The sequence below is a fragment of the Charadrius vociferus genome, unplaced genomic scaffold, assembly GCF_000708025.1.
Source record: "Charadrius vociferus isolate BGI_N301 unplaced genomic scaffold, ASM70802v2 scaffold217, whole genome shotgun sequence".
NCBI classification, from domain to species: domain Eukaryota; kingdom Metazoa; phylum Chordata; class Aves; order Charadriiformes; family Charadriidae; genus Charadrius; species Charadrius vociferus.
In genome coordinates this window covers 724,469-745,154 of record NW_009649190.1, presented here as the reverse complement: position 1 = coordinate 745,154, position 20,686 = coordinate 724,469, and the positions used below count along the sequence as shown (strand labels likewise).

The following is a 20,686-nucleotide window of genomic DNA, read 5'->3' as shown; positions in this document are numbered from 1 at the left end:
ATGTAGGATTCTTCTTGTGTGAATGAATGGGTATAGTCATTAATATCAGTGTACCTTCAAAAGCCCTTGAAAAGTTGACGTGATATGTGGTCTTTAGCCCCCAAAATGTGTGTGTAACTTCAAGTAGGTGAGCAGTACTGCTGAACTGAGGATGGAATTAATTTTGCCGGCTCAAAATGGGAGAGTTTGCTTTCTGAGGACGAACTCTGGAATAACAGAGTGGACAGTGAGGTTTGCTATTAGAGAGTAGGATTGCTCTTAGAAACTGTTAGAGATATTAGTCTCATTCATTTAATAGAGCTGGACTATCACAGGAAGGTCTATGCACGTTTTACCAAGATCCTTGGAAGAATTTGTTATTAATAAATTCAAATGCCTGACTACACATGGGGTGCCTTCCATGAAGCTTACAGATAACCCTGTGTTTTCGCAGATTCTTTACATGGGACAATGGATGGAGTATTTCTCTTTGAAGATGTTGCTCTGGAAGACAGTAAAACCATGCAGGGCTATGATGCAATTGTTGTGGAGCAGTGGACTGTCCTGAAGGTATGTGTGCAGTTTTTCTTCTTTTTTTCTTTTTTTTTTTTTTTTGTAAATCAGAACACGCCAAGACTGCGAGGCAAACTCTTACGTACTGATCTGTGCTTCAGCAGTACCAGACAGGCAACTGAGGTAAAGGGATGCAGCATAACGGTTACGCCATTTAACCGCACTCTAGGTTTGTACAGTGCACTTTTGATTTTTATAATCTTCATGCTTTATTGGGGGGGTAGGAAATGTGAGTGACGGTGAGCAATGAAATTATGGGCTGTCTGTCCCAAAAATACAGATGTCTGCTAGTTAACTGTAGAGAGGATCTCTCCATTGGTTGTCAGGGCAACATGATCACCTAAGTCGCTGTAGCATCACAGTCCTAAAGAAGGCATCCCTTTAGGTAGGCTTAGCTGCAGTAGGAATGCAGAGGTAACTGCCTTTGGTTCTGTCTGACCTCCTTCATATGCTGAAAGAACGGTATATCCTAGATAGGTCCCCATAAACAAACCACGTGTGTCCCAGATTGGCTTTTTTACTGATCCAAGTGCACGCTCAGATCAGCAGAAACACCCTTTAGATCAGGTCAGTACCGATCTTCCACAGCAAATTTGCTATACAGATAGGTAGTTGAAAAGCTGGCCTTAACATTCTTTGTGACTTGAAGCAAAAAGATCATGGGGCAAAAGAAGATACCCTTGCGTAACTCTTAGAAGGTTTTCTTTTTTAATTTATTTGATTACTCTAGTCTGCCAGAAATACATGTTATGTGTCTGTAAAGGCAATGCCTGACCTTTTTGCTTGGAATATATTGTAAGTTGTGTAAAATCCTAAGAAAGACAAGCAAGGCGCACACATGCCAAAAGAATGTATTAAGGGAAAATGGGACAGATGCTAGACTAAATGTGTAAAATTCCAGGAGACTAGGGTTAAGAGTTTGGTTATTAGATGGTGACTTTGTAGTGTAGCAAGAAATGGCCATACAATAATGGCTAGGAACTTGAAAAACAGTGTAATGCGTTAGTGGTAGCTTTTCTTGTGCTAATGTGCATCTGAACAAACAATTCCTATATTACATTTAATGTTATTCCAGTTATTACAGACTTGACTGGAAGTTCATTTTTAGGGTCAAATTGTGGTGTTGTCACTCAGGAGCAAGGTTTTGGAATAATGACAGATGGTTCCACGAGTGCATTAGGTCAGTGCTGATCAAGAAGGCAAATGTTAAGAAGCTTTAATGTTAACCATATGTTAAAAACTGTTAGGAAAGGAACAGAGGATGAAACAGCAAGCATATACTACTGCATACCACTGTATACCGTGGTTTGACAACACCTGATTTCAGGAGGTTATGTTAGCACGGTAAATGTTCAGAAAAGAGCAGTGAGGATGATCAGTGATGCAGACAGCTTCCATATTGGGAAGACTTCACATGGTGCATTCATTCAGCCTGGAAAAGAGAAGAGTTGCAGGGAATGGAATAGTTAGAGGTCTCCTAAATCATGAGAGGCATGTAAATAGGGATTGACTGTTTGCCATCTCTTCCAGTAGAAGAACTGAAGGTTGTTAAATGGCACTAGTAGGGACCAGGTGCAAAATGAACACACAGCTTTCTGCAGAAAGGAGTTCTACATATCTGCTGCCTGCTGCATAAAGAACTGCCTGAATTATCTCCTTTTGGTTTAAGAAGTTTAGATGGGTTCAGGTGGAAGCAGTGTTGTTTTTTTCCTCTACCTTATCTGTCTCTGTGTTTATACAAACATTTTAATTTGGATCAGGAGTAAGTTTTTGAAGTGAAGCCCCTGATCCTTCCCACTTAACATACCACATCGCACATCACAGAATGGTCTCATTGCACAAACTGGATTCCTTTCAATAGAAACTAAACCAGACATTCTGAGAGGAAGTAGGTAAAATATTTGGGGCAGGTATCCTACATGCTTGCCCCAATATATATTACTCTTCCTTAGCTGTTACTTATAGCCATGTTGAAGACAGCTTTCTGAGTTAAGTAGATTCTTGGTCTGAACCAGGTTGGCTCTTGGACAACCAGGGAAAGGTTCTCTGTTTCAATAGGGTATTGCAACAAAGTTATGCATAATGGCCCCTACTCACCTCTTGGTTTGCTCTGTGTGGACACAAGAAAGTTTGTGTTGAGCTACACGACAAGGGCAGCATCTGATAATAGAGATCCTGTGATGGCAGAGTGGTCACCAAAACATTGGTGTCTTCTAGAAGGGCCCCTTGAAGCATTAGAGCCCTGATAGATGGAGTATCATTTGCCTTCAATTCTAACAATCCCATGCCGGAGACACAGCTGGTCAACAGATTAAGGAATCAACCTCCCAATGCCATCTGGTGTGTCAAGAGATGCTGTAGTGCTGCACCCATGTCTGTGTGAGGGCTAATGTGGAAAATCTCTTGTTCCAAACATAAGATTTGGTGTGTGCAATTTCAGAAACTGACTGATAGCATATATACAGCTTGCCAGTATGATCAGGTTATTCTCTGCTGTAGTGTGAAATTTGGATGCTGTGTATTCCCTGGGAATTTTGCTCTTCTGAGATCGTGTGCCCCTCTTTTGGGGACGTTATGAACATGTTACCCACCAACCTGAAAGTGGAAGCACATGGAGAAGAAAAAGCATACTGAAGGAAGAGACTGAGGCATTAGGGAACTCTTGCAAATGTCTTACCCGTTTACAGGAAGAGAAGAGCTGACCGCCTCTGTTTTCTTATCCTGACATTTAAATAACTGCCTGGATATTTCATGCCTCATGCTTTCTGAGACATAATAGGCATAGGTAGGTAAAGTCATTGAATGAAAGAGAGACTGGAAGCTGGAGGATCTGTAGGCACTTGCCCAGTGTCATACCCAGAAGACCAAGTCGCCTCTCTATTAAACCCTATCAGAATTCACCTTTATTTACCATAAACATGGAGTCATGCAGTGGCAGAGGAAGGGACTGTGAAATGGGGGATGTAGAGGAAAGGAGATAGAGTTCAGTAGTGACAGAAGATGTCTGAAAGCGAGTAAAGGCTTCGTTTCTGTTATGAGTACTACAAATATAATTATGGAGCAGTGGAATGACTCATTAATGTAGGCTTCCTTTTTTTTTTTTTATATAGGTTCAGCTCTGATCTAGATTAGCCTTTTCCATTTGTTGTTTTCATTTGTACCAAGGTAGCGGAAGAAGACCTGATGGGCAGCATGAGATAAATGTGTATAATGGATCGTTATTTTAAATTTGTATCAGATTTGATTATCTGGATGAGCTATGGACTTGTTCGGATGTGGTCTGAACTGAATGTAAATTTATTGCGCTATTTCCCAATTAAGAAGAAGAAACAAACAAAAGAATGCCAGCCACAACAAAAGAAAGCTGTTTTAAAAAGGAAGACACATAGCGTAGTAATAAAAAGAGAGCCTTCCTAAATGAAAAGGTAAAGTTTTGCTGTTAACCATAAAGGCAAAAAAGAGGGGTTGGCACACCTCTTAGCAGAGAAAGTGTGCCTTTTTAATTGCCAAGGCTAATAGAGAAAACAAGCTGAAGAGTGTGATGCACTCGGTATGTGTGTAAAATGTCAGTTTGTAGAGGATGTAAAGCTCGCAGCTGTCACAGTATGTGGTCCTGCCAAGCAGCAGACAGGATGTAATAGCTCTGAGTAATTTAACTCTTTCTTCTCAAAGTAGAGCTGTGGCATCCTCTGCAAATGACCACAGGAGTTCTAATAACACAATGCTGCTCTCATCCTTATCACTTTAACTCTAAAAATGTCAGGGCGTATTATTTCCACCGCAGCTTCTGGGATCTAGCACTAAAACTTGTTTGATGGTTTTAATTCTGCTTGTGTAGGCAAATGTGGGTAGACAGTTCAGATTAATCAGAGCCTGTATGATTTCCCTCTCCCCAACTCTAATCTGTCACCTTCTCTTCCCCGTTACCCAGGACAAAATAGCTAATACTGTCTTTAAAATTGAGTGCTATAACATCTATTTTAGATTTCTGCATTGTTCTGCTTCTGAAGCCTTGTTCATTTTGAAAATATTGTCCTTAACTTACAGGTATTTTGTCATTAAAAATCTTCAGCTGGTGATTCATCACTTTTTTATTTTCTGCTATACCGTATCTTTGGTGTACTGACATGAATTAAAATCTCAAATATATCATGGTGTTGGCATTTCCCTGGCAGAATTGAATGGGGTCAGTGTCTGCTGTAGACATGGTAAACCTTTTAAAGTACGACATATCAAAAGATTTAAAAAATGATCTCTGCTGAGCCTAGGTTGCAAGTTGCCTTAATGTAAGCCTTGAAACAAATGCCCTGGAAACGAGGATTTGATTTGTCTGTAAATCTGATTTAGGTCATATGTCAGTTAAGCTATGTTCTGCTGTCTCTAGCCATGGGAGGAAGTCATGACCAGGTCAGCAAAGGAGCTGATGGCGATGGGCATGAAATGCAGTTCTGTGGGTGACCCTCGTTACCACCCAGAGGACATACGTGTTGTGTGGGCATAATATTTAAGCATTTTTCCGCTTGTTGCTTTTTAAGAAAATCTGAAAAAAGAAAAACACTTTCAGGAGCCTCTTCAACAGATTTTTATAGGTGTTTTTTTTTCTTTCTTTTATGTAAGATATGAAAGCAGCATATATACATAGTTGCCTACTGAACTCAGTAGCCATGTGCTCTGTGTGGGATTAAAATGTGCAAGCTAATCTTTCTTTGGTTTTCTTGACAAATTTAGTAATAAAATCTCGCAACACAAACTTGGAACTTTCCTGATACTTTCTTGTGGCACTGGCAGTATTAAAAATCTAACAAAGCGAACGCTTCTTCCACATGAGTAAAGGGCACTTGGACTAAACAGGCAGAAAGGCAAAGGATTTAAAACAGTCTGAATTAAAAAAAAAAAACACTTCTTATCTGTCACTTTTTGCTTAGGTTTGTGACAGGATCAGAGATAAGAAGTGGTTCTCTGCTCACTTGTAAAATCTTTCAGGAAAAAGTAAGCATACCAGATCTGAACTTTCCACTTAAGAACAAGCTGAGAAAAAGTATTTCAGTCCTCTTTTATACTTTCTTAAAAAAAAACCACACACAGCACAAGTCATGCTTCTTTTCCCCAGCAGGTCACCTTTAGCCAGGCAGTAGTGCCTTGGCTAACGCACCTCTTTGACCTGATGCCGCTGCCGGGCAGGTTTGCGAGGGGGTCTCAGCATTTTGAGGGGCACGGGAAGCAGATGCTTGGACCCTGTAAATCGCGTACGCAGCCTGCATGTAAGTGAAGGGCAGTGCTAACGTTTGCTCTCGTGCTGCCTGAACTGGTGGCAGTAGAGCGCCTGTGCTTCAGCTGCGTGCCTCACATGGAAATAGGTTATTAGTTCCATGATGGTGGAGTGGTGCACAGAGCCTGTTTGCAAAAGCCAAATTTTGTTTGAGAATAAATTATGACCAAAGGAAATTGTGTTGGGAAGCTGCATGGAGATGATTAAGCTGTGTGTGCTAAGGAACCCTGGAGTATACAAGTTCTCAGGTAGTGTTTTTGTATGTTGGGTTTTTTTCCCTAAAACAGTTGATGGAAAAACAGTAAAATCAGCGCTTACCTTAAGGTACAGTGCACAAGTGTTGCAGTAATTGTGAAAGTGAAAATGCCAGAGTTATTTAAGAAAATGTACTGATGGATTGCTGGATCACATTTATGTCTTGTGATCTGTGGCCAATTATGTGGAATTGTCCTATCACATGTACGTTGCCTATGCGATAGTAAGTTTAACCCATTTAATAAGATGCTTCTATGCTTGCTTTGTGGAGAGCCCTCTGTGTCAACACGTTCACCTTGTGGAGCTTTTGCTGCCTATCCTGTGCTTCTATAAATGCAAAATTGTGTTTCTGTGCAAATGTGCTTCTGTGTTACAGGTGCAGGCAGTATCTGGAGTGCTCAAACGTTTTTGTTAATTTATACATATGCTAGAAAGTAGGACTTGCATCTGCAGAAACCTCTGAGAGAAGTGAGATTTTAGGGCACAAGAGGGTTTTTGGTTGGTTTTTTATTTTACGCTATATGTAAAGACAGGTGTGAATGCTACTCAGCAGCCTTTGCGTGTATTGAACTTGTGACTGGATACATCTTGAATCACAGAAAAAACTGTCTTAAAAGGATGCTACCCCATATAGTGTTACAGCCTTATTATAGTCTCAAAAATATTTCATAGTGTGTGAATTCACATACCTTAAGTAATCATCAATAAGTCTGAATTACATATACCCAGAATAATGAGCAAGAAGCGTGTCCGTGGATTTATTTATTACTTTTTTTTTTTTCCTATTAACTTTCCACTAAGGTCCCAATTTGGCAGGTAGTCTGTTGGTCAGTGACCCATCTGCTGCCAAAAGCCACTGACGGTTTCTAAGGGTTCAGGAGCCATCCTGCACCCCTCTGCTCTGCAGCTAATGGATGCGCAGTGAGTGTCTGCTGGCAAGGTGCCGTGGTGCATTACACATGGAAATTTAGGAGCAGCTCAATACTAGAGAAGCATAGTCCAACTTTTATTTGTGAAACACTTGTGAAACTTCTCTTTTGCTTCCAATAAGTGCTTTTAATGGATAGATAATGTTACATTATTAGCAGAAATTACCTTTTGGAAGAAGTCTGAAAAGGAAAAAGGCAAATAATGCACAATATTAGAGCTTGGATTTAGTCTCCTTGTCAGCTGTGTTACTGCAAACATAAAACATTTGCAGCACGCTTTTACCCAGTCATTCTCAGGCAGCCCATATATTCAATTTTTCTCATTTTCCCTCTTTTCCACTAAGGTGCAAGTGCTGCCTTCGCCGCTTCCTTGTCCTCCCATCAGTGCCCTAGGAGAAAGCTCTGGCTTTGGCAGTGGTGGGGACTGGTAACCAGCCCTCCTGGGGGTGCACATTCCCACCATCATAGGCTTTCCCCTGTATTTTTTAGAAGGAGCTGGATTTGAGCACACCGCCCCTTTTCCCCCACAAACAGTAGGTTACACTTTAAAGCAACTCATGGTTTTTGCTTCCCATCCTCTTTGCCATCTGTCTGTAGATCTTAGTACTCAGTCTGTTGGGATTTGCTGATAAAGGTTTTATTAAGATTTATTTAACGGGATTTTCAATCTTCCACTGTTTAATCCATGTTGGGAAAAAATATTAAATAGTGACAGTCCGTAGCTGCCTTGTAACTAAATCACATTCATTTAACCCAGGAAAGAATGATTTCTAAAGAACAACTTTCTGTCTCACAAGAGCTTAGTAGTCATCTTGTTTATTATCTTGCTGTGGTTAAAATTGCCGCAGTAGGGGGGGAAAGAAAAGAAAAATTGTTAATGCAGTTGTTTGTGTCGCTTGCCCTAGATATTATCGTTATCATTTTTTAATCTTTTTTTTTTTTTTCTAATGAGCAGAAGCAACTGTGAAAAGAGAAAATGCTGAAAACAAACAGTACAACTATAAATAAAATTAATTCTTTTCATGTGATGCAAGTCAAGGGAAAAACCTAGCTGAATACGCTCTGGCTTTTTGACACTCAAGGTGTGATCAGAGATTACTTATCATCCACAGGAGAGTGGGAAGCAAGTTAATTAAAATTTTCCACCCTTTCACTGAATGAAATGTCTCTCAGTTTGAGACGCATTATTTGAACACTTCTTTTTTAGTAAAGCTCTTGCACGTACTTTCTACTTCTGCTGGTGTTCAAATCCAATATTTGCTAGCTAGAAAGAGCACTGTAATTTCATCTTATGAAACTGTATGTTTGAAATTTTATTTCCATTGTCTCAAATAATAGTAGATAAAAAAATCTAATTATTGTATTAAATATAAAATGAATACAAGGTGACTCTCTTCCTCTGTACCCATCCCCCAGTGTATTGTTTGTTTAGAAGCATTTTTGCTTTGGAAAGCATTTAATATGACACCAATTAAAGGTCTGTATAACTGTGACTCCTGCTGGCACACAAATTCCAGTCGTGGGACAGGATTACGACGAATGATTCAAGAGGGGGAGGAAGAAATCATTTCTTGTGTTCTTAAAGAAAGCTTCAGTTATCTGTATTTGCAAGTAAGGAGCTTGAAGCCCATATGAATTACACCTGTTTATTCAGGAGTGACTTCTTTCTCTTGTCTATCATCTTCAAACGCAGGCAATTATTAGGAGTAGTTTATTCCCCCAGGGACCTGGGGAAGAGGTGTGGTGTCTGACTCCAGCGAAGCGTCGTGCCCAGTCAGGGAGAGCTTGTTAAAGAGCATGTGAAGCTCAGAGGAGGTGTGCATCTCTGCATAATGTACACACTTCTTCCTCCAAACAGCCTAACACGCAGATTGTGGTGTCAGGTACCAGCATATATGAAAAATAAGAGGTCACCTTTTCACAACAGTTGTACAGCACTCTTTTAACAAAGCTTTTTACATTTCCAGATTTAAAAAAAATACGAATTCTGTAAGCCTAATTGACTTTAATTCAATCTTAAATTTATTTTCCAGTAACTTTACACTTTTGAATGTGCTTACCTGCTCTTTTGCTTTCTGCACCATTGGAATTGTGAAATACAACATCATCTGCTGCAGATGATGCTTAATCCTGACAAGTCAGACAGGTCCCAAGCCAGCCATGTCTCGCCACTCAGAGCCTGCAGGGACAGTGGGCTGTGGCAGAAGTGACAGCGCATCCCTGAAACAATTGGGCTTCTGCAGCAGCCAAATGAGCTCTGCGTGGTATTGATGTCTTTCCTCATTGCTATAATCTTCCTCTGATTTTTGATGTTTGTTGCACATCCTGATGCAAGGAGAAGGTTCTCCTTGCTAATCAACAACCTTAGGCAATGAATTCAAAACAGAAATCCTCTTTGCAACCTAAGATGTTGCTTGGGGCACAAACAAGGTCTGCTGTGCCAGTCTTTCCTGACCCGCTAGTCTTCCACCCTCTAAACAAGTGAGCTCCTTCTGGTTTTTTTTCATCTGCAAACACTGTTTGATGGAGGGAATGTTCTGGGCAGATCATTTTATGTGTTCTTCCAGGCGCCTCAGGGCAGGCTTGCGATGGTGGATGCTCTGACCTTACTCTTAATGCTCATGTTGCATATTTTCGTCTTTATTTTTGGAAGGCGTTGTTGATCACTCTCATAAATCTCAGTGCGTTATTAATGTGTTTTCTTGAGACATTAGGTCTTAAAGGCATCTAGATATGTCATAATTTTTGCATTACCCTTGGACACTCTATTTTAAAAACTGGAAAGAGGGTGGAAATAGCACAGAATGGTCAGGGTTGGAAGGGACCTCTGGAGATCATCTAGTCCAGCCCCAAATACAGAGGGAAATGGGAGTCTGAGGAGACTCTGAATCTGCCACGATCACAGCTGTAGGATAAATCCTGATCGCTTCAGAGGACGTGAGTCAAAGGCCACGTGGTATCGCGCCCCTCTTGCAGGGCATCTCTTTTCCCTCCTGGAGTTAGCAATTTTGGTCTGTATGTGGTGACGTTGTCAAGCAGCAGTATCTCTGTAAATCCCTGAAAGCCTCCGGGGAAAAAATCAGAAGTAACATTAGTAGAGTGTTCTCTTGCATGCACTTTCTGGAGTGGTGTTTTTAAACTTTCTCCTTTTTAAGCAGGAGTGATACAGTTTCTTCAGCTATTTGCATTAGTAGTCATGATCAGGTTTTTAATAGGTATAGTCAGGCAGTCATTCAGTTATGAAGATATCAAGTGACCTAAATTACATTTGTTAGAAGAAAGGAATAGCTGAGATTGGAATTCACTAAAATACCTTGAAATAACTACAGCAGGATTTGGATTAGTTCTGATCAAATGACTGTTTTATTACTGGGGAATAAACGGATTTTTTGGAGCTGCAAAACTATTGTGCCTTACCCAGTGTTGAGAATTGGCAGTTAAAACTCCTTGCGTGCACAAGAAACCAGTATAAGTGCCTGAGCTTTTTGGCAAATATCATCGTTATTCCAATGGAATATAGTTATAGGTGTAGAGACTAGTAGTTACCATTTGCCTGTGTTGTGTTTATTAAAATTAAAAGCTAGTAAATATGCTCTTGCATGTATTTGTTAAATTACTGGAAGTCTTGGCAATTAGACACCTAACTGGAGCAATCTTTGTTGAAACCACCAGTGGTTCTTTCTGTGCGAATTACAGGGTCTGTCATTTAGTAGAAAGAATTAGCAAGGCTCTGCTGGGTAGATCTGTGGCTGCAGCCAGACTTCTGCACTGAAAAGCAACATTTTTGGTCTCACCCACAGATTTCCTGATTCAAAATAACAAGGAAGCGATGCGTATTTGTGGGTGATAAAAGGAATAGGCCTGTACTTATATTTTATTTTTGTTGTTGTTGGCTATTTTGCTTTTGATCCATCATGATAGAGTAACCCAACTGATTTCGGTACAGATCTTCAGGATTTACTCTAGCCTAGACAAGAGCAGAATCTAAGCAAAGCAATGCTGTCATTTTTTAACTACTTGAATATCTTTTTTCTTGGGAGGAGATAATTGATAAAATACAATGAATTTGTTCTGTTCAGATCTGGAATCATTTAAAGCTAGATGGATGACTCAGGCAGTGTAAAAATGAGATCACAGACGTTTACCATTTTAAACAAACTCATTTTAACAGTTTGTGATGTACAGGCAATTGGTCCTGCGTCTCGTGTTTTCAAACATTTTCCTTCCTGCCTAGCTGAACATACAGAATGACCCAGTTCAGTACAAAAACCCTTTCTCCCTCCCAGAAAACCCACACATGTATTTTTTCTTGGGTTTTTGTTTTGTTTTTGGGGGTTTTTTTTGTGTTGTACTGAATGTCACACTCCAAGTGATGATGCTAACTGTTGATTTTTCCTTCCTAGGGAGTTGAAGTGCAGACAGATTACGTTCCGCTGCTGAATTCCCTTGCCATGTACGGCTGGCAGCTGACGTGCGTGCTTCCTACTCCCATTGTGAAGACAAACAGGTAGGGAGGGGATAGGCACTGCATTTTGGCCAGGGAAGTCGCTGTATGAGCCACCACAGTCCGTATGAGCAATTCTCTGTGGAGTTAACATGGGTTTTCTTGCAGGCGTGTGGTAGCTGCCCTTGCAAACCCTGCTGCAGCTGTTCTCTGGCTTTTCTGAGCATCACAAGCCGTGTGGGGCAGGAAGCGCGTGGGCAAAATACTGCAAGGTGGCAGTGTGGTTTCTGCATGAATTTTCAGGGTATTGTCTCTGCTTTTCTGTAACCTCCTTGATTGTAAAATTCCTGCTCTGAATCTTCCAGTAACTCCTCTTAGAGCAAAGACAAAACCTGTGATAACATTTGGAGTGAGATGCTGCCTATCTGAGGAAAAGTAATTTTATTCTTAATTGACATTTGTCTAATGCTGCTGGTATATACCGTCTAGCTGAGCAGAACCGTGTGAGACTGGTGTATCGTTACTCAAGTAGCCTTGTTTGCATATGTAATCATTCTGTGGTCTACTATGCTATTATTAAAATTCTGAGTTTTTAAATATAAATCCAAGCTATTTAAAAATATTTTTCATAACTGTGGTGAAAAATAATCATCCCATTTGTCAGTCACGAAGATGGCGCATTCTGGATTTTCACTGGTCAGGAATGTATTTACATATATACCAATATAATTTTTTATCTTAAAAGGGTAAAAATGCGCCCAGTTCTTTGAGATCTAGACGAGGACTACTCCTACACATAAAAGCCTAAAAAGTAAAGGCCATCTGTGCTGGGGGAAAAATGGTATTTAAGTTTTTCATATATGTTTAAATATAGGAATGAATGCAAAATCATAACTATGACATGTAAGCCCTGTCTCTTAAAGGTAAATATGGTTTTCGTTCTCTTCTAGCTTTCTGCAGCAACACACAGGTCAGGTTGACGGTGGAGAAGGGCACCTACCCAATCTAACCGTTGGGGCATGTGATTGTGCCTCCTGCCATGCTGCAGACCTGTAGGGAGCACCCAGCCACATTCTGGATCGGTGTCCCGGGAGGGAGAGAGGGAGCGCTCCGGTGTCGCTGAGACGCTGCTGCGCAGAGGCACCGGCGCGCTTGGGTTTCTTGCTTTTTGTTCCAAACAATTTATTCAGTGTTTACACACTAACGCTCAAACATTCAGCAAAAGTATGTCACAGGCTGACAGGCTCTATCAGGCTGAACAGTTGTGCTTTTCTCCCCCCAAAATACCAGGCTGCTCAAAGACACTGGGGACAGGCAATGTGTAGGTCATTCTTCATTTTTTCTTCTTTGACCTGCAGAAATAAATGACTGAGATGGATTTTTGCTTTGAATGATGCTGGATGTGAATTTAATTCATTCTCAGGAGTGTGCATTTGTTTCTTTGCAGGGAGGGGAATTTATCTACAAAGCAAATTGTATTTCTTCAGAGACCTTCTTTGCCCCAGAAAGCAAAGAAGAAAGAATCTAAGGTAAATAACCTTGAGTTCCTGGTTTCTTTGGGTTTTGTTGGAGGTATTTTAATATTGTAATTGATTTCCTGTAGAAGTAAAAATGGCCTATTCAATGTTTCTGTGATACAGCAGCAAGACACAAGGAACTGAGCCGTTCAAATGAGAGAAACAAAAAATGCTCAAATGATGTGAAAGCTCTTGTATTTCATTCTCTGTTGAACTCACGGCAGCAGAAGAGATGTTGATTTCTCTTTACAGCTGGGCCATAAACCTCCATACGTGACCTAAAAATTCTCTGCTCATGTTCACTGCCTGCAAGGTGGAACCAATGCTATTTTCTCTCACCCATTGCCTGTCTTTTCTGTTTAAATTGCTCTCTCTCTTTTGCTGCATGTTTTGATAGAGCTTAGCATGGTGCAGGCCTGATCTTGGCTGGTGTTTCTATCTATTGTGTGAATGTTAATGAATTCTGCTGGAATTTAACTGAAAAAAAAAGAAAGCCCCCCAAATCCAGCTAAATTATCCAAGAACGTAGCTGACAGCTAATGATGTGCATATGTGGATGCACATATGTATTCCCATTTCCCTTTTTAAATGTGTAGCTGTGGGATCCCCTGCCCAAACCTGTCACGCCGTGCAGTTGAGAGGGAAATACAAGGACCGGTTTAAATTGGGAACTGGGGAAGTGCTGACTTTCCTACGGTAGTCAAATTTGCCTTGCCCTTTCACTGTGCAAGGGATCAGAAAAGCCAGGTGAAATACGGAAGGGATTTCTGAAACCAAATGATGAAGAGGTTGCTAATGAATACAGGCTCGTTTTTACTCTAGCTCTGTGCGTTTACTTGAGTGCTGGCTACCAAATGTCCCCTGAAGGAGGGGTGCGCTTCAGGCCCTGAAGAAGCTGAGCTAGAGTAGGAGATTGGAAACGCTAAGCAGAACTGAGCACTAGGAGCATTTTACCCAGCATTTTGGATAACTACAGATAGTTTTCATCTATAAACCACTCATTGCTTTGGAGCCAGGTTCTGTGAAAACCGTCTTTTAGGTACAGCAGAGACCAGGAGAGCGTTTGAACTGGCTGAAGTAGGAGAGAACTGCTGGGAGCACAGCTGTGATTTAGGATTTACCCTCTCTCATGAGCGAAGCTGGAGCCCAGAGTATTCTGTGAATGCGTTACAAAGCCCATCTTTCTTGGTTTTACTCTGTGTTTTTAGGTGATTAAAGGGATCTTGGGATGAGGATTGGAATGCCTGTATTTGGTCATTCTTCTCCTACCGCTGTGTGTGGTTTTAATGGAAAGGGTGGGAATCTATAAGCAACTGTAGGACTTCAAATAGAGAAATTAGTGTGATGCTGACTTCTTGTATTATAATAACAAATGCATACCATCCAGATGACTCAAACCTTTGTTTAAATTTTTTCATTTGGGGATATAAAAACTTATTTAACAATGTCTGGTTTACAAAACAAAGGATTTACTCGTTGGCAGTATGAAATACACAGATGTATTTGAGGGCAAAAATTACTGCAGCACATTTTCATACCAAAGGTCAAGCAAAAATGGGGTACATTGATTAAAGTTACATAAAGAAATGTAAGACCAGTTCAACGTCTGTAAGTGGTTGTTGTGAGTCACTTCAAAGATGCCAAGCCCAGCATTTGATTAAGTTGCTGAATATTCTGCACGTACATCACAGGCTCTCAGGGTTTTTTTAACTTGTGACACAGCATGTCTAAAATGTTTATAGATAACCCCTCGCGGGAGGGAAATAGGCTGATAAGAATAAAAGGACATTGCAGTGTCAGAAACTGATCCATCCTGTGCAGGCGCACCAATCAACCGCTGTTCAGTTTAGCCAGAGGAACAGAAAAGGAAACATGCAAGGGGTGGTACAACTTATTTTTTGCTTCAGTAGGACACAAGTATTCTTACTGGTGCAATATTCAGTCGCTGATGAAGTAATCGTGTTCATTCACTTTATACAAAAGTGATTCTTATTTCAGCAGAAATTGGCTGTATGCATTTTTGTGAAATACAGTATAAATACCTGACTAAGTATACATACGTCTGCCCGTAAAAGACAGTCTCCCCTGCAGTTTGCTCTTTATCACATTCAGGGCCCTGATCTCACTTTCCATCAAAGAGAGCTTTAAGTTAAAGGGGAGCTGTGGGTGCCCAGCACTTCTACAAATCAAAGAGGAAAATATTCATGTGTCTCTGAACTTTAAACAGTTGAGCTCTAGAACTGAGATGTTATCTTCCCTCTTTCTCCAAACTGTACTGATATTTAAGTGAAACATAGCTTCCTCTAAGTAAACCCAAGAAAAATCTTGTGAAAGCCAGTTTCTTTACTTTTTTTCTTCTCTTTTTACATGAAGTTCTGGCTAGCAGAAGGAAAAAGCATTGCTCCATCTTTGTAATCTAATAAACTTAATAGGTTATGAATGGCTTTTTGGTGAAGGAATAAATAGCTAGATCAAAAATTTATGAACGCGAGTCTTCCTTTTGACCAACAGACCTGGTTGCACTGGAAAAAATGGCTTTTGGATCACAGCTGAATTTGCTGAATGTCCGAACATCACCTCCCAACCCATCCCTGAGTTTCCAGCAGCGTGGATGCTGCTGATGAAATGGTTGTGCACATTCACACGTACTTAGCAAATGTGTAGGATCGCTGAGCAGTGGCTTAGAATATGAGCTGGCTTTCCTTGGGAAGGTCCATATATTTTTTTGATGAATGAAGCAGATATATTAGTGGTATATTTGTCAGCCTTTATATATGTTTTACCTGCCGAGTCAGTATTTCAAGGTAGTGCTAGTTCCTTTTTTTTTTTTTTTTTTTTTTTTATAGTAGTTAAAACAGTTCTGAAATGGCAGCTGTGGTAAGTCTTGCAGCAAGTGCTGCAAGAGGCAGCTTGACGCTTTCTCATCAAAAATTGTTCATACAAACGGTTCGGAATATTTTGCCGTGCGGGTATAATCTTGGGTGCAGTGTTAGTTCTGCTGCTAACCTGGTGGAAAAACATTGGAATGACGTCACAGGATTGCTTCCTCTGCCCGCATTTGTGCAGCTTTGCATATTCTTGCTTTGCGTGCAGTGCCGGTGGGCTGCCAGGGTGCTGTTAGGGCTCATCAGCGTCACAGCGTGTGGAGAGGAACCCACCAGGCACCTGGAACAGCAGAAGCAGAATGGGTCGCATTCTCTTTTTCTCTGTGTGATAGATATAGACGTGTAGGCACAAATTATCTTAAACCGTCTGATTTAGTCATGCAGTTGTTTTTAATCTTCAGTCTGTTTGGTCAAACTAGGCTTTGAATTAAAACTAAATAATACAAACGTTTCTATTCAGGAAAGCAAATGTCCGTGTGAGATTGGCTCCAATGGTCTTTGACATATGGATCTCTTAATTGTAGTTTCACTGGAGATTCTCCAAAGAAGATATGCGCAACAAACAAATGAAGAAATCCACGAAGGCCAAGTTAAGTATTAGGGAGAAGCAAAAGGCAGAGGAGAAGCAGGAATTTGAAGTCACGGAGAACACAAGAAACTTAGAAGCGCAGATCTCAACAGCAGCAAAGCCTGGTCCGGAACAGCAGCTGGATGATGTCATAGACTTGGGAGATGAGGTAGCAGGGACCAATGACAGAGGTACCCATGATGACAGGGCATCGGAAGAAACGTGTCCTGCCAGTTGCGATACCGGTGACAATGACGCGCAGGTCTGCCTCAGCCAGAGCACGTCTGGCTGCTGTGCGGATGGGGGAACAGAGGCGGGAGACTGCGCTCCAGTATCCGACGGCTGCAGTGGCAGCGACGGGGCAGGGCTGGACACGGGCTGCTCCTGTGAATAAGACCTACGTTTCAAGAATCCTGTGAGTTGCTGATACTTTGCCAAGACAAAAGAACAGATTTTGCTAATCACCATGGCGAACTCCATTGCTCAATTCAACATTTCTTTGGCATTGTACTCAGTTTGCTCCTTAGCACACCCATATCTTGGTATTTTAAGTAACTGCGGGGCCCGGGCTTTTTAACCCACAGAAATTAATTGCAAGATTCTGTCCATGCCCTGTCATGCCCTACGCTGTCTCCTAGAGCTACACTTTAAAAGTAGGGACAGAAAACATACTTGGGTTTTACTGTGACCGACCTTAGCAAACTGGGTTTGTATCCAGGTCAGGGCACACGTTCCTCTTGGTCAGATTTTACTCTGTAATACTTTCTTGTCCACGTAACTTTGCTGGAGAAGTTATTGTGCCATATGTTATTTTGTCATTAAGCTTGTAGTGTCATGAAAACAGTATTTGGGCTTAAACTGGCTGAAATTGGAAAGCTTAGATAAGATGGCTGTTATCTGTATTTATCTCAAATAGCATACTTACTCATGATATTCTCTTCTGAATTTTGTTAACTCTTGCAGATCTTTAAGCAGTACGGAAATTGCGTACTTATTTTAGGCACGCTGGGTAAACAAACCCCATGGTAAATTTGTGTGAGGCAGATGATTCCGATAGAAAATGCAATTTCCTATTCGCTCACACTTATGTTCTCTTTGCCGATCAACAGTTCATCAATAGTTGTGGGGGCTTCAGAAGGTAGAAAAACAGGAAACAAAAAAGCAGGTAAAATGCACCTCTTTCAGCGGTTCTTTTCACTAAAATTGGAATTAGATGTTATCTCCTGACCCAGGTGATTTTGCACCACTTCCTCACTGTTGTGAAACATGTGGTAGGAAAGAACTGAAATTGTACACAGGGGAGAGTGGCCAACAAATGTCATTAAATGACCGTACAAAATGCAAATACCTTATTAGGTTGGGGTTTTTTTTAAAATATAAGTAACCATATTTTGGGACCGATACCTAACGGAATTCTGTAAGATTACCAACATTTTTGTTTGGAGCTACATTAAAATATTTACAAGTGAATGTACATGTGTAATATAGCTTCTGTGTCAATGTTCTCCAAGTACTTCGGTATTCTTAAAAATATAGGAAGTAGTTGTTTCTCTCTTCTTAACCGCCTTCATCCCTACTTAGAAGTGGTCAAGTAACCTGGGAACAAGGTGAGAAATACATTCTAAATTCCCCTGATTTTTGTTTTTCTAAAACAAGAGCTCTGTAAGTGATTTGCTGTTTTTTCCCTTCACTGATTTGCTTCTGATAATTCTCCTTAGTCTTCAAATCAAAACGCTGTACAAAGAACTATGTTTTCTATCAAACATGCACCCAGAATGGTTCAAAAGCACCTTCCACCCCGAAAAATTACAGTTGGCACAACACTGCAGAGAAGGGAAAAAAGGTGACACCACTTGGAATATTCATCTAATTGGCATCAACGGCACTCAAGTTTAAAGCATTTGAATTCACACACACAAAGCACAGTGTTATTTTTTTCATTGCTTAGAGGGTTTTTATTTTGAATTCAGTGGTTTAACGACAGGACTGTACCTAACTTCAATTTCTGGTGGTATTTTTCAATTATTCCATTCTGGTTCTTGAGATTAAGCTGAAGTTCCTATAGCCTCAAAAATAGGATGTTTCGGTTGTTCTCCTTAAATACAAGGTCTTTGCTCTGTACAGTTTTAAGTACCTGTTTGGAAATTTTATTAGTGTAAGATCCTTCTACTGATGGTTTCTATTTCACAGACTGGCTTTGTATTAATCTTGTTTAAAAATATCTTGTATTTAATGAACGTTTTACTAGTAGAAAATGTTGCAGTAGAAAGAGCTCTCCAAATACTTTTGAATATAAAGCATTTATTGAATTGCAATTTGACCTTGTTTAACTGGATCCCAACTGCTCACAAAACTAAAGAGAAATAAAGGTCATGAGGAGATTTCTTATTTGTGGTACTTGCCAACAATTTGTCCCCAAAAGGAAGAACCTGGGTTAAGTGGTGATGAAGGGAAGGTCCTCACTACTGAATTAGCAGTAATTACTAGTGGTAGGGAACTGGCTGCTTGGTTTTCTGTCACCAGTCTGATGGGGGTCTGTGAGGAAGTTGCACTTGTTTAAGTGAAAGCTGGATGTAAAACTTTGTTCCTGTAAATGCTGGAGAGGTGTAGGGTTGGGAAGATTCAAAGAGAACTTTCATGGGTTTTTTTTTTCAGTTTGCAAAGGGCCCGCGGTTATGGTTTTATAGTCACATAACGAATTCCAACTTGGGACTTTGAATTACTCTGAGTTAGTTCAGCTGCCTGGAGTTGTGCGCGTGCTTTCACCCTGCCCCTGTCTCAAGTAAGCTGAGAGCTGAAATCACCTCGTAGAAGGGTGCGAGAGATGTGATGTGGGCTGGGGAGGGCGGGCGTGGGGCCCGGCAGCGAGGCTCCCCAGCTGTTATGTGGTGTTTAGCTCAGCTGCCTTTGCCATTTGGGGCTTGAAAAAGCCAGACCACCAGGGCAGCTAAGGAAGTGAAAGAAAGCAGTCATCACCTGATTTGAAGCCTGAATGGAGAAGAGAAAGGGCCGGGCAAGAGCTCGACTTCTGCGTCTGAAAACCTGACCGATGTGGGAAACACACCAACAGCGGAGAGACCGACCGTATGTGGGAGAAGCTGAAATGGGAGTTTGGCTGCAGAGGTACGGCCTCGATCTGCAACTTGCACGGGGAGGGCAGGACTCCATACTGACTTCTCCTCCGGAGAAGCCACAGTTACTCTGAGCCACCAGCTCCATAGCGGGGTTTGTCACCCCCAGCAGATGGTGGAGAGGGAAGCCAGGCCCTTTCCTTTCCCACAGAGAGCCACCATTTTAAGCCCAACCTATTTTTTCCCCTAAACTAGGCAGAATCTCCCGGTAAGGATGCATACTAACCTTGCCATGCCTCTCTTGTAAGGGAAGGAGACACCAGTGAGTATTGCCAGCGTGCCTGGGGAAGGAGCCGGTGGGTTGTGCTACCATGTGGTACCGATGCCGGCTGGCAACAGAGAAGCACAACAGCACATGCAAGTGGCACTCCGGTGTATTTTAACATGAACATGTCCTCGTTAGGCCAACAAAACCCACTTGTGTAGACCAGTCCCAAGAGTTGCCTGTCTTTTGAGCGAGGAGCATGCAGGCTACTGTCAGAAGAAGGAGTTACGCTGGTGTTTAGAGCAGGTGATCATCCGAACAAGACAATAATCGTTAAATGGGATGAGTTCAAAGGAGAAAATCCAGCTCAGACAGGTGAAGAAATGTCAAAGGCTGAATGAAGATGGCAAGGAGGGGTGGCTGAATGGAACAAAGGATGGAAAAGGGGTTTTATATGGAAACAAACAGCAGGGGGCAGAGGTAGAGGGGTAGAACTAAGATGAATAGGAAGTACAAAATCTTGAAGCATCATAATTAAAATAGTTTACGTGGAGTTTACGAGGGGTTAAATGCACAAACGATTTCACTGGGACTTCATCTTGCTTAATTTCTTTGATTATTTGATCTGTGCACTTGGAAACAGAATCACTGAAATACCTTAAAGTAGCTTTAACATATGCATGGAAATGAAGCTAAGTACAAACCAATATACTTCTTTTTTTCCCCTCCCCTAATTTGGGTCCTCTATCAGCCGTAGTTCCTGAGGTGAGCAGAGGAATGGCTCTGCATTTGGATACCCTGCTTTTTCTTTGTAGTTGCCGTGAATCTGTACATTTGCCTCAGGGAGCCAATTACAGGGCAGAAATAAAGCACGATCGGCTTTTCATGCAGGAATTCCATCCTCCCAGAACTGAAGAGCATAAGAAGAGCA

General features: G+C 41.2%; 1 protein-coding gene across 1 annotated transcript in view; it reads left to right on the top strand.

Moving 5' to 3' along the window:
• RFTN1 (raftlin, lipid raft linker 1) overlaps positions 1-16,813 on the top strand; it is an 87,604-nt gene extending 70,791 nt beyond the window's left edge. The window contains exons 6-9 of the mRNA XM_009888946.1: positions 434-549; positions 11,409-11,512; positions 12,897-12,978; positions 16,376-16,813. Coding sequence (XP_009887248.1) covers positions 434-549; positions 11,409-11,512; positions 12,897-12,978; positions 16,376-16,813 — 740 coding nt within the window. The remainder of the gene's footprint in view (positions 1-433; positions 550-11,408; positions 11,513-12,896; positions 12,979-16,375) is intronic.
• The last annotated feature ends 3,873 nt before the right edge of the window (positions 16,814-20,686 follow it).